The sequence below is a fragment of the Cololabis saira genome, chromosome 8 (genome assembly GCF_033807715.1).
Source record: "Cololabis saira isolate AMF1-May2022 chromosome 8, fColSai1.1, whole genome shotgun sequence".
Lineage (NCBI taxonomy): Eukaryota > Metazoa > Chordata > Actinopteri > Beloniformes > Belonidae > Cololabis > Cololabis saira.
The window spans coordinates 8,035,133-8,047,365 of NC_084594.1; the positions used below are offsets into that span (position 1 = coordinate 8,035,133).

The window sequence follows — 12,233 nt, forward strand, 5'->3', positions numbered from 1 at the left end:
CCAGAGAGAACCAGGACTAGAAAATATCAAGACCAGAGAGAACCAGGACCAGAGAGAACCAAGACCAGAGAGAACCAAGACCAAGACACTACCAAGACCAGAGAGAATCTGTTTTTATCTTGGTGAGATAGATAAGAGTATATAAGATACTTTATTAATCCTTTGCAGGAAATTAAAGTGTCACAGCAGCAGCATCAGTGCGTTTTTCATGCATGCATTCAACACCAAGATAAAAACAGATCCAATAAAAAAAAAACAGATAACTTAGAATTAAAATTAGATTTAAAATTAAAATACTGGGGTACTAAAGTGCTAAGAATAAAGTGCTGGAGTAATGCACATAGGACAATTATTGCACATTATAGAGCTTGATGGCAGCTCGAAGGAACGACTTTCTGTGGCGTTCAGTTTTCCATCGTGGTGGGGTCAGCCTGCCACTGAAGCAAGTATCAGTACCAAGTACCAAGACCAGAGAGTACCAAGACCAAGTCTAGTTCAGCCCAAGACTGAGACCAAAACAATAACCTGGTTATTTCCTGATCCTGTGTGATTGTTGAACATCAGCTCCATCCTGGTTCAGCTAGTTTCCATATGAGCTTGTTTTCAACTGCAGCACAATAACACAGAGAAGTGGATGATAATGTTGAACTCACTAGAAATGTTTCCATCCATCAGCTGAGATCAGATATGTGTGGCGACTGCACTACCGATATTTCTACACTATTGGAGGATTGACTCCAGTGATTTTAAGGATTGACACGACTACTAACTAGTCCCAAAGTCCTCTAGCAGAATAACCAGCTCCAACATCCCCCTCCACCTCAGAAAAGTCATGAATAGTAAAGGCTACTGATTTAAATTGGACTTAATTTGGAGATGAAACATGAATTTTAAATATAAAATATGCACACAATTATTGACTTGCACTTGCATTATTTATAATTTATAGTAGCCAAATTACACTGTATATCATAATTGAAATGGACCTGATGCTTAATTAATCACACAATGATATGCAAATATTATTCAAAGACCATATATTACAATAAGGTCTTGTTTCTGCTCTGTTTTGTGTCTGAACAGGGATGGCCTACTGTTTGAACTTGAGAATGGAAAACCCAGATTGATCTTACTCAGTCACGGTGAGATTTTCAGCTTTTATACTTTTTATTTTGCAGTTGGATGTTGCTGTTTGCTCTTTTCACTAGTTCCTAGATTTAACATTAAAATACCAGATGCATCATCAAGTTCCCGAGGCCTGGGCACCGCTGGTGTAATCAAATAATTTGAAGAAAAAAAACACTAATAAAGGAAATGAATTATGACCTTTGGTATCCATAATGATATTAAAATTACCATGAAGAATTTGTTAAAGAAAAAATTTGGTGGTCTCTTTAATTTCAGTTTACAATGAACACTTAAAATTAATTTTCTATTTATTATTTATATGGTTACAGTGTCATAAAATAGAAAAAAGTAAAATATACAAATAAAATTGATAAAGAAATTGGTTATTATTGTTGAATGAGAGGACTTTAGGTTTTTACTTTGATATGCTGTCAGTCTTGAAGGTAAATATAGTTTGTTTAATCAACTTTCATATAATTCACATAAATTGATGAGGAAACATTTATTCAGGCATGAATAAAAATAAAATAGAGTTATTGATTTAATTTTGATAAGTGTTTTTTCGCAGTGTAAAAGTCATTTTTGTTCATTGTTCAATTTTTCTTTTTCTGCAGGCAAAGAGAGAAATCAACCAAAGGTAGGGATCATGTTTATGGCTCGTCCAGAACAACTTTGACATTCACAGAAAGGGCCGATGTCTCTCACGCGGACAGGAGGAAGCATCCTGGTGTTTGATCTGACCTGATGTTGTGTTGTGTTTCCAGCAGCCGTCCGTCAGGTCCAGAGCAGCTAACGTCCTCGGCTCCAGGCAGCCGTCCTGTCTGGACGATGTTCGGGGAGTGGAGCGTCCGCTCCAGCAGCTGGCGGGGAAGCACAGGGAGGCCAAGCTGAAGACAGGAGGAGCTGCTCCCTCCTCTACCTCCATCACGACCGCCACTGAAGAGAGGAGCACCGTCCTGGCTCCATCCAAGAGCCTCCAGGAAGGCAGTGTCAAAGCTGTGGCCAAGGTAAAGCTTGGATTATTCTGTAGAAATCAGTGCCACCAGAATTTTACAGCAATCATGAAAAGTATCACTGCAAAAACTCAAAATCTTAACAAGAATATTTGTCTTATTTCTAATTAAAATGTCTAATTTTTAGTCAAAAAATCTCATTACATTTAAAACAAGACTCATCATTGGAAAAAACAACAATTTTCACCTGTTTCAAGTAGATTTTCACTTAAAATAAGTAGAAAAATCTGCCAGTGGAACAATATTTTTTTGCTTGTAATGAGAAGATAAATCTTGTCCCACTGGCAGATTTTTCTACTTATTTCAAGTGAAAATTTACTTGAAATAGGTGGAAATTGTCAAATAGCAAGTTATTTTTCTGGTAATGACTCTTGTTTTAAGTGTAATGAGATTTTTTGACTAAAAATGAGACATTTGAACTAGAAATAAGACAAATATTCCTGGTAAGATTTTTTAGTTTTTGCAGTTGCTTATATTTTAAATATTAGTCTGATGATTAGTCTTTTATTACAAAATAATACAAACTTGAGACATGGAGAGAAAATATGTTTTCTCTCACTTCTGGCCAATAAAAGAGTGAAATGAGCATTAATATCAGATTGAGGGTTATGAAAGTTTTGTAAATGAGCCAGTTCGATTTGTGAAAGACAAAAGTGGTTTCCAAACTAGATAAGATAAAAATAAGATAAGATAGTCCTTTATTGATCCCTAGAGGGGAAATTCGGACAACATGAACTCAGACTAAATAAAAGATAAATATAAATGATAAGTATGACAGATAAAAAATGAAAAAAAGAAACTAAAACTGCTTAGATTAAGAAAGTAATGAAAGTTGAGGAAAGATAAAGGCAAGAAATTAAATAAAAAAACAAATAGAAACCAAAACAAGGCATTGTTACGAGAGAGCTGCTGCAGATAAAGGTTATTGATGCATCCTGTTAATTAGATTCACCGTTGATTGAACTTTGCGTCTGCGCACCCAAGGTGAAGTCAAACAAACACAAACTCTGCACGACTCTTGGACCCCTAAGAGTCAACGGGAGAGCAGGACAGCCTCTGAAGTCTGGGACTCGAGGAGGTGCAAAGACGGCGTTAAAGGACGAGCCGTCCAGCGGCGACAGAGAAGTGAAGGAGAGAGTTGTTTGTCTAACCGGTGACCAGCTGCAGCAGATCCTCAGCTCCGTCCAGACCTCCAGCAATGTTCTACACCCAGCCGAGGACCAGGGACCACAAGGTGGAGGTACGGTTAACTCAGTCCGACAAGGCCTGAGTATACACGGGTATTACAGCTGGAATTTGTAGAATTAAAATCATTTTCTTTGTTAGGAAATCAAACAGACCATAACAACATCTGTTCTGTGAATGGAGAAGAAAAGGAGGAAGATGGAAAAGGAGATGAGGGAATGAAAAACGGAGAAGGACGAGAAGCTGTTACAACTAGAAGCTCAGCAGAAAAAGACAGCAGGTAAAAGCATTTGTACAAGATTAAATCACATCGAGGAGACGTTAAAATCATACTTTAAATGATTCTGCATGAATCTGGAGTACTCTAGCGAGTTCCTTCTTATACTTTCACTCGTCTCCCTTTTGTTGGGGTTATATAGAGACAAAAGCCACCTAATTCTCCGGTGTAGATGTGCCAGCAGTTTTGTAGCATTTTGTAGCTGAAAGTTTCTGCTGTTTTTCAGGTTGTCTGGATGTTTGTTCAGCTGGCTGGAGGAGCGACAGCCGGACAGCAGGGCGGCCATCACCGCCAGGAAGGCTCAGTGGAAGAAAGAACTAGGTACCGACAGACAAAGACACACACACAACCACTAAAGGGACATTTTATGGTGTCTTTTATTTTTTAATGAGGTCTTGATGAAATGTCTGTGACCCTTTTTAGTGAAAATACCAAGGCCTGGTTTGTTTTAACAGCTCTGTTCATCAGCTTTTGGCAGGGAGGGGTGTTGGTGTCACAACACTCCTCCCTGCCGGAGTGAGGAGATTGGAGAATACTTTGTGCGCTGATCCGGGTCTGTCATGTCATAAACCCTCTCAAATCTGAGCAGCTCATTAAATGACGTCATTTCAAACTTGGGCTCCTTAAAACCAAGTGAGTGATTGATTTGGTATTCAAGTCATAAATCAAAATATATCTGCTTTCGAGCTCTGAAAGTAATCTTTTTTTCCCAACCATACGTCCATTTAAAGTTTTCTCTCGTCCATATTTTATCAGTTATATTAGTAAAAACACAGCTGTCTGTTGCACTTGATTAGCTTTGTAGAGTTTAGTTTATTTTCATACTGTTATTAACTTGAAGTATTTGCAAATAACCTGAACATACAGTACTGAACATGTGTCGATCTGTTGATTTGGTTTGATTTGTTCTTACTGGTCCATCTGATCCATCCATCCATACAAACATATATCCATGCATTAATACATACTAGTGATGCACCGATTGTTTGGTAACCGAAATTGTTCGGCCGAAAATGGCAAAAAAACACTTTCGGTGTTCGGTGGAATAAGTGGGGAAAAAAACCGAACAATTAATAACGGCGTTGTAATATAAGGAAATAGACGCACCCGTACGGTTTCGCACCACAAACATAAATCGTATACATAAGAATTTTACCTAACATTCACCAGGAGGTGGAACCAAACAACATAAATCAATCTATTTTTATGTTCAATAAATATTTTCTACCTTGTAATTTTGTAAAAGATTTTTTTCTTTGAAAAGCATGCCTAAATCAAATTTATTTGATTTATGCAATGGTGAAAAAATTGGCAAAATAAATGAAAAACTGCGAAGAACCATGTTCGGCATTGTTCGGTATTCGGCCAAGTGTTTATTATTATTTTCGGTTTCGATTTCGGCCACACATTTTCATTTCGGTGCATCACTAATACATACCTCATATTCATCGATTTAGAGTAGAAGATCTGCTGAAGATACAAATTTTCCTTTGTGCCTCTCTCCATTAAGGCTTTGAACGCTGCAGAGAAGAGGAGGTAATTGTGGCACTTTGGTTTAGAACCTGGTCCACCTGAGTTGTTGAAATGTATTCAAAAGTATTTATGCTGATCGGTAGTCTTCATTTTTATTGTTTCTCCCTTCTTGTGTTCTGTGGACTGTGAGCTTGGTGCATCTGATGTAGTTTTTCTCTGCTCGCATCATGTATGTTTTTATGTCTGAACGTAGCTGTAGTGGCTATTTGTCCTCCAGGTGAATTATAACAAAATATATAAATAAATCAAAATATTCAACTCAAAGTATCAAACTATAATAATCAAACGGCCACTGAGACACCTAGGGAGTGGATTTACGCAGGATACAGAAAGTCCATTGTCCAGGCAAAAAATATAGTTTCCAATGGTTTATTTTCCTGGCAAACAAACGAGCATCTTTGACGCCTCTCTTGCCCTGATAAAAAACCATCTGCCCTCCCAGGTGCCTGCCTCACCTGTGTCTGCCAACCCATATATATAATCTCACCTGGTGCGCTCCAGCTACCCAGTACTTTCAAAATAAAACATGGTTAAGTAACAAAATAAACTTAATCAATACTAAATATCATAAACAAATTAAAAGTGTATTCCCAAAACTAAACCACAAAAACTAACTAAATAATAAATGAATTAAATAATACAAAAGTGACAAATAGCTCCTACACTCCGGCCCCTAATTGTGGAAAGTGTAAACTCACAATTACATTCATTTCTAAAAGGAGCTATTTTCTTTATCTCTCCCTAACTCTAACGGGAGGTGATTCTTCCGTCTTCTTCTGGAATACTGTAAACGAAACAACCAGACAGAGGATAGATAAGTAAGGTAGAAAGAGAGAATAATGTCCATGATCCTAAGCCGTGGCCTCCAGGAGCAGGCAGATCTTCGTTACAGGCCGCTCCAAAACACTGGTCTTAGTTTGAAGGCACACAGAACGGACCAATCCTTTGCCCTTCAGACTTGGTACTCAGAACTCGGCCCATCATCCAGGATCCTCTGGGTCGTCAGCAGGAATCGAAGCTGGCTCAAAATCAGGCACAGGCCACTCACTCGCTGACAAACGGAGGAACTCCGGGCCTTTAATCCATCTTCCATTCGTAAGAAGGTCGTCAGCAGTCAATCCACGTGATTCTTCATCTGCAGGATTGATCTTTGTGCTCACATACTTCCACTGACCAACATCCGTCAGAGAGTTGGTTAAGTCTGGTCCCTGCAACAGATGCTGGTTCAGTGAAGTTCCTTTATACATGGCCCCACAGTCAAATACAACTCTCAACTTTCCTTTGGTAGGGTGATGTACTCTGTGATGGGGAATGTAGCACACTTTTCCATCATCTTGTTCCAACTGTTCCGTGGGTACCAACTCAGCATAACCTTGCTCCAACATGTCACTAAGAAATGAAGTGTACTCCTCCTTGTACTTGACATCTTTCTCAATTTTCCTCTTCAGGCCTTGAAGCCGCTGCTTTGCCACACAGCGATTGTTTGGTAACGCAGGATCATCTTCTCGTTCCACTGATGTCTTTTCACTGAAATCATGGTGACTGATGAGCATCTCTTCCAGATGTTCCACAGAGATACGATTCGTCGTGACGACGGAACAGCCCATCTTGACTCCACTGCTTTTTCCACTGCGTAGTGGTCCATTAATTACCCAGCCAACTCTGGTTCTGACTGCGTATGGTCCTTCACTCTGGCTGTTAATCAGCTCCCAGGGTTCCATCACTTTGGGAGCGTCTGTCCCAATGAGCAGATCCACCTCTGCATCCAGATGGTGAAGTTTTATGTTCCTCAGATAAGACCATTTCGCAATATCTTCTTGCTGTGGAATGTTCAGTCTTGACACTGGCATAGTCTCTTGAGTCATAACATTCGGTAACTCGATAAAATCATCCACATCCATGCCAGACACTTCCACACCAGACAACACAGTGGTGCTCACAATTTTCTTCTGCGCCATGGTTCTCAGTAAAATGTTGGCTGGTTTGCCTCTCAGGCCCAGTCTCCTTGCCAGACTGACAGTGCAAAATGTACCTGAACTCCCAGGATCCAAAAAAGCATAGGTTTGCACAACCTCATTGCTCATCTGACATTTCACCTTTACTGCAACAATGGAGAAGACAGCATCATCCTCATCACCGGCCCCTATAGCTCCACATGTCTGAGAAGATCCATGTGAAACACTTGGTGGAGAGCTCACAGCTTGTGCGTCCTTTAAGGATGTACCTTTATCCTTTTCCTGAATGTGAAGGACTGATGGATGCTTCTGGTTACACACGATACAGACCAAACGACTCCTGCAGTCTTTGCTTCTGTGACCAACTCTCAGGCAACCAAAACAAATTCCATTTTCCTGTATGAAACTTATCTTGTCCCGATGCATCTTTAACTTGAACTGTGAGCATTTATCCAGAGAGTGACTGTTAAGTTTGCAAAATAGACAACATTTGCTATAGTTTTGGGCAGAGGAAGACTTGATGTTACTGTCCATGTCGATCTTGTTGTTTTCCTTTACTGCGCAGACACTGGTGGCAAAAGCGCTTCCATTTCTCCTTTGCTTTGTGTGACTGGCATTGGGGGCTTTGCTGTGGCTGACAGGTGACAGATCTTGAATATTACCAAAAAATGGGTCAGAGAGGATTTTGACTTGTTTTTCCACAAATGTCACGAGGTCAGTGAACATTACTCTACATTCATTTTGCTCCTGCAGATCACATGCAATGCTCCTCCACTTCTCCCGTAGCTTGTAAGGAAGCTTCATCACAATGATTATGAGATTGGAGGGCATATCCAACTCCTTCATGTACATTATCTGCTGTGTTAAGTTGGAGCAACCTCGAAGAAACAGGGAAAAAGATTGCAGTGCTGGTACATCCTCTGTTTTAATGGGGGGCCAATTCAGAATTTTTTCCATGTAAGCAGAAGCGATTTTATGTTCATTGCCAAAATGCTCCATCAGCAGGAATTTGGCCCTCTGATAACCCACGCTTGGGGGCAAATGCTGACAGCTCCTGATAAGGTCTCTTGGTGGTCCCCTGGTGTACTGTTCCAAAAATGACAAGCAATCACTGGCATTGTTAGTTTTTCCTTCTACACAGTTTTCAAAGGATCTCATGAAGGAATTAAATTGAAGAGGGTCACCATCAAACACAGGAATATTTCTCACAGGCAATGCAGATGTTAGATTTTGCTGAACCAACAATGCAGTGATATCATTTTGCCTTTGCATAATGTCCATAATAGCATTGCAGGGGTTATTGTTGTGGGGTAGATTCAAGGTGTTTGGAAACATTTGTGTTGTTTGAGTTTGACTTATTACTGGGCCAGTGTCTTGTGTCGTTGCTGCTGGTCCAGGCCTGACATTCACTTGGGTGTTGGTTGTGAGTGATGGCCTGACGTCAGTTTGCGTTGTTGTTGCATCTACAGGTCTGACAGTGACAGCCCGAGCTATGGGAGCTTTACTTTGACTGTTATTTGCAGCATCCTTTTGTGGAACAAAATCATCCGCGTGAAGATTCAGCGGACGTGTTCCTCGAGCACCAGTCCAGTTCCTGTCGTAATATGAATTCAGTGCGTCCGATCCTTTAGAGCCACATTTTGAATTGATTTCCAACACATTCAGCTTTGCATTAGCAGCAGCAAGTTCAGTTTCCAAAGTGAACAGCTCCTTCTCCTTTCTGAGTTCTTCCTCTTTGGCTTCCAACGCGTGTTTCCTTTCTAATGCAGCCATACGCTCCATAAGTGCTGCTTTGTCGGCTTCTGCAGTTATTCTTGCAGATGATGTTGTAGATGATGCCTTAGATGACTTTGAATGCGCTCTGGAACGCTTTTCCTCTTGACATGAAACATTTGAAACACTGTCTTCGGGATTAATCTCATCAGAAGCCACACTCGAGTTACCAGAAGGTTCTGCAGCATCATTTGATTGCACATATGGATAACCAGCATCAGATAACCAACATTTTACTTTCTCAATGAAATTTGAAAACTCAAAACCTTTTGCATGAAAATATGTATTTTGCCGTTCAACTTCATCCTCTGGCAAATTCAGATTCAGAATGGCTTCATGCATATCTTTAGCTTCCTCAAAGCATGTAATGCATTTACTCAGCTGGGCTTGCACCGACTTCACATTATCAATGGATACCATGAAATCACACATTTTATCCGTGCTCCTTTTAACCTGCTTGCATTTCAAAGACCTTTTTTCTTGGCATGTCTTTAAATAAAATGTCAGACCCTTTAAGGTAAACTTGACACTCCTTTTTGAGAGCACAGACGCAGAGTCATTTTCTTTAGCTGCAGCCTCTGACATTTTTCACATCAAATCCTGTTCAATCCTTGAATTTCCACACTTTGGCTTGCAGTACTCACACAAGGATATCTTTTATGGAACGCGGCTCCGCATCAGAGCTTTATGAATGAAAAGAGGCGTGGCTTACCATGCGATAGTAGTGTTGCGCAGCACACGCGGGTCGTCCAAACTTCCAAAGCTCCCAATAAACATCCAGTGCAAAGAAACGACAATCCAAACACTCCAATAGTGAAGCCGTTTTCCAATACAGCCTGTTTGTATTCCTTTGCTCACCGATGCTGTTTGAGTAGTTTCGTGAGACGTCCGTCGGCCATTGACTCTCCAAACGAAAAGCGTTTTCCAGCCCAATAATCCTCTTTCATAGATCATCAATCCAATATCCAAGGTTCCAGAGATTCCATCCGCCAAATCCTCACTTTAGGGTGGGTTTTTTACTTGATGTAGTGGCTATTTGTCCTCCAGGTGAATTATAACAAAATATATAAATAAATCAAAATATTCAACTCAAAGTATCAAACTATAATAATCAAACGGCCACTGAGACACCTAGGGAGTGGATTTACGCAGGATACAGAAAGTCCATTGTCCAGGCAAAAAATATAGTTTCCAATGGTTTATTTTCCTGGCAAACAAACGAGCATCTTTGACGCCTCTCTTGCCCTGATAAAAAACCATCTGCCCTCCCAGGTGCCTGCCTCACCTGTGTCTGCCAACCCATATATATAATCTCACCTGGTGCGCTCCAGCTACCCAGTACTTTCAAAATAAAACATGGTTAAGTAACAAAATAAACTTAATCAATACTAAATATCATAAACAAATTAAAAGTGTATTCCCAAAACTAAACCACAAAAACTAACTAAATAATAAATGAATTAAATAATACAAAAGTGACAAATAGCTCCTACAGTAGCTGTATGATGAATGTGTGCTGAATGTTTATATCTGCTGCAAACCTAATCTAATCTAATCAATCAACCTAATCGCCCTTCAAGGGACACATTAATAAAGTGAAGTGAACGTTTAACATTGGAAGAACGGATGGAGCTGAGTGAGAACATTGATTTGTAATGCATCAGTGGTGTGTTTACCAAGACAACTGAAGTATCCTTAAATGCAGCAAAGTTTGCAAACTACAATCTTTTACCTTTTTTTTTTTTTAACTTTGATAAACTAGCAAAAACAAAATTAATATATATTGCAACCTAAACACAAACCTTACTGACTGAGAAATAGTTCCTGTATTGTCATTTGTTAATGCAACTATCTGTTGGTGACAGTGGTGGTTTTTTACAAGAGTATTCTCCGAGCAGTGATAATAAACAAAAATGTTCAACTAGCTGAAGACAAAAAGATCTTGGCCCGGTTTCCCAGATCAGTTAAGTAGTTCTTAACAGCGAAAGACTTCTTTCACAGGCTCTTTAAGAAGGTTTGAAAGAAGTCTTTCGCTGTTAAGAACTACTTAACTGATCTGGGAAACCGGGCCCTTGTTGATGAGAAGCCGAGGCAGGATGGACAGGTTGGTTAAAACTAACAGAGAGGCAAAGCTTGGTTTCTGCAAGCGTGACCGCTGAAGTCTGGGAATATGTGACTTGGTCTAGTCAAGGTTATTCTTGTATAAAGCTGTATGTAGAGGATCTGTCAGGCAGAACAATGTGCTCAATTTTTTTCTTGGCACAGTTTGGACCTTTCAGGAACAGCAATCATAGCTTGAACCCCCAGCGTGAGTGTTGTTTAATAGCCGCAGTGTACCAGACGTACTGTTTCTACAGTTACCGGTAACAATATATTTGTGTTTAGAAAAGGCGCAGCGGTCCAGCTCTACCTGCTGGTGGGAGGCCAGATTCCTTAATTTGTTCACTTGGAGAGTGTTACAAGAGATCTTTATCCCTTCATGTCCACATGCACCATGATCCACTTTTTACTGCAGAATCAGCTTTTTGTTACTAACTTACTAACTGTGCAGTGTGCACAAGCTCTAACTTGTTTTGGATTGTTTTTTTTAAGGTCAAGTTTATCATCTAGTCTCTTAGAAAGTTGGATGTGTTGTATTCACTCTGCAGCCAGCTCTGTGTGGCTGTTTGGGTTCATTGTCTTGTTAGAAATCCCAGTTTTGTTCAAGTTTCAACTGTCCAGCTTTTCATTAGTAGAATTCTAACGCATGCTCCTCCCTCCTCGTTATTTCATCCACTTCCTGCTCGTTCGTTTAGCAGAAATTAACTTCAGAACATGAACATGTTTCAATGTTCCTCTTTCACTCCTCTAAACATACAGGACTGTCTCAGAAAATTAGAATATTGTGATTTTCTGTAATGCAATTACAAAAACAAAAATGTCATACATTCTGGATTCATTACAAATCAACTGAAATATTGCAAGCCTTTTATTATTTTAATATTGCTGATCATGGCTTACAGTTTAAGAAAACTCAAATATCCTATCTCAAAAAATTAGAATATTCTGGGAATCTTAATCTTAAACTGTAAGCCATAATCAGCAATATTAAAATAATAAAAGGCTTGCAATATTTCAGTTGATTTGTAATGAATCCAGAATGTATGACATTTTTGTTTTTTTAATTGCAAAACAGAAAATCACAATATTCTAATTTTCTGAGACAGTCCTGTAATTACCGGTATCTTTGTTTTAGGCTTTTTTTTTTGCTCACGTGGTGAAATTTACAGCTGTAGCTTCTTTGCAGGACATCGCCCTCTCAGACGTCTCTAACGTAAACAGATCAAAAGCATCGCAGACAGAGTGTTTGAGTAGTTTGCTGTTTGTGTC

The 12,233-nt window shown here is 39.6% G+C and overlaps 1 protein-coding gene across 1 annotated transcript in view; it reads left to right on the forward strand.

The window, feature by feature from the left end:
- The window catches only part of LOC133448278 (coiled-coil domain-containing protein 66-like), a 32,358-nt gene that overhangs the window by 1,055 nt on the left and 19,070 nt on the right, over positions 1 to 12,233 (forward strand). The window contains 6 exon segments of the mRNA XM_061726655.1: positions 1,084 to 1,142; positions 1,743 to 1,765; positions 1,893 to 2,135; positions 3,126 to 3,381; positions 3,468 to 3,606; positions 3,830 to 3,924. Of these exon segments, the coding sequence (XP_061582639.1) occupies positions 1,084 to 1,142; positions 1,743 to 1,765; positions 1,893 to 2,135; positions 3,126 to 3,381; positions 3,468 to 3,606; positions 3,830 to 3,924 (815 nt within the window).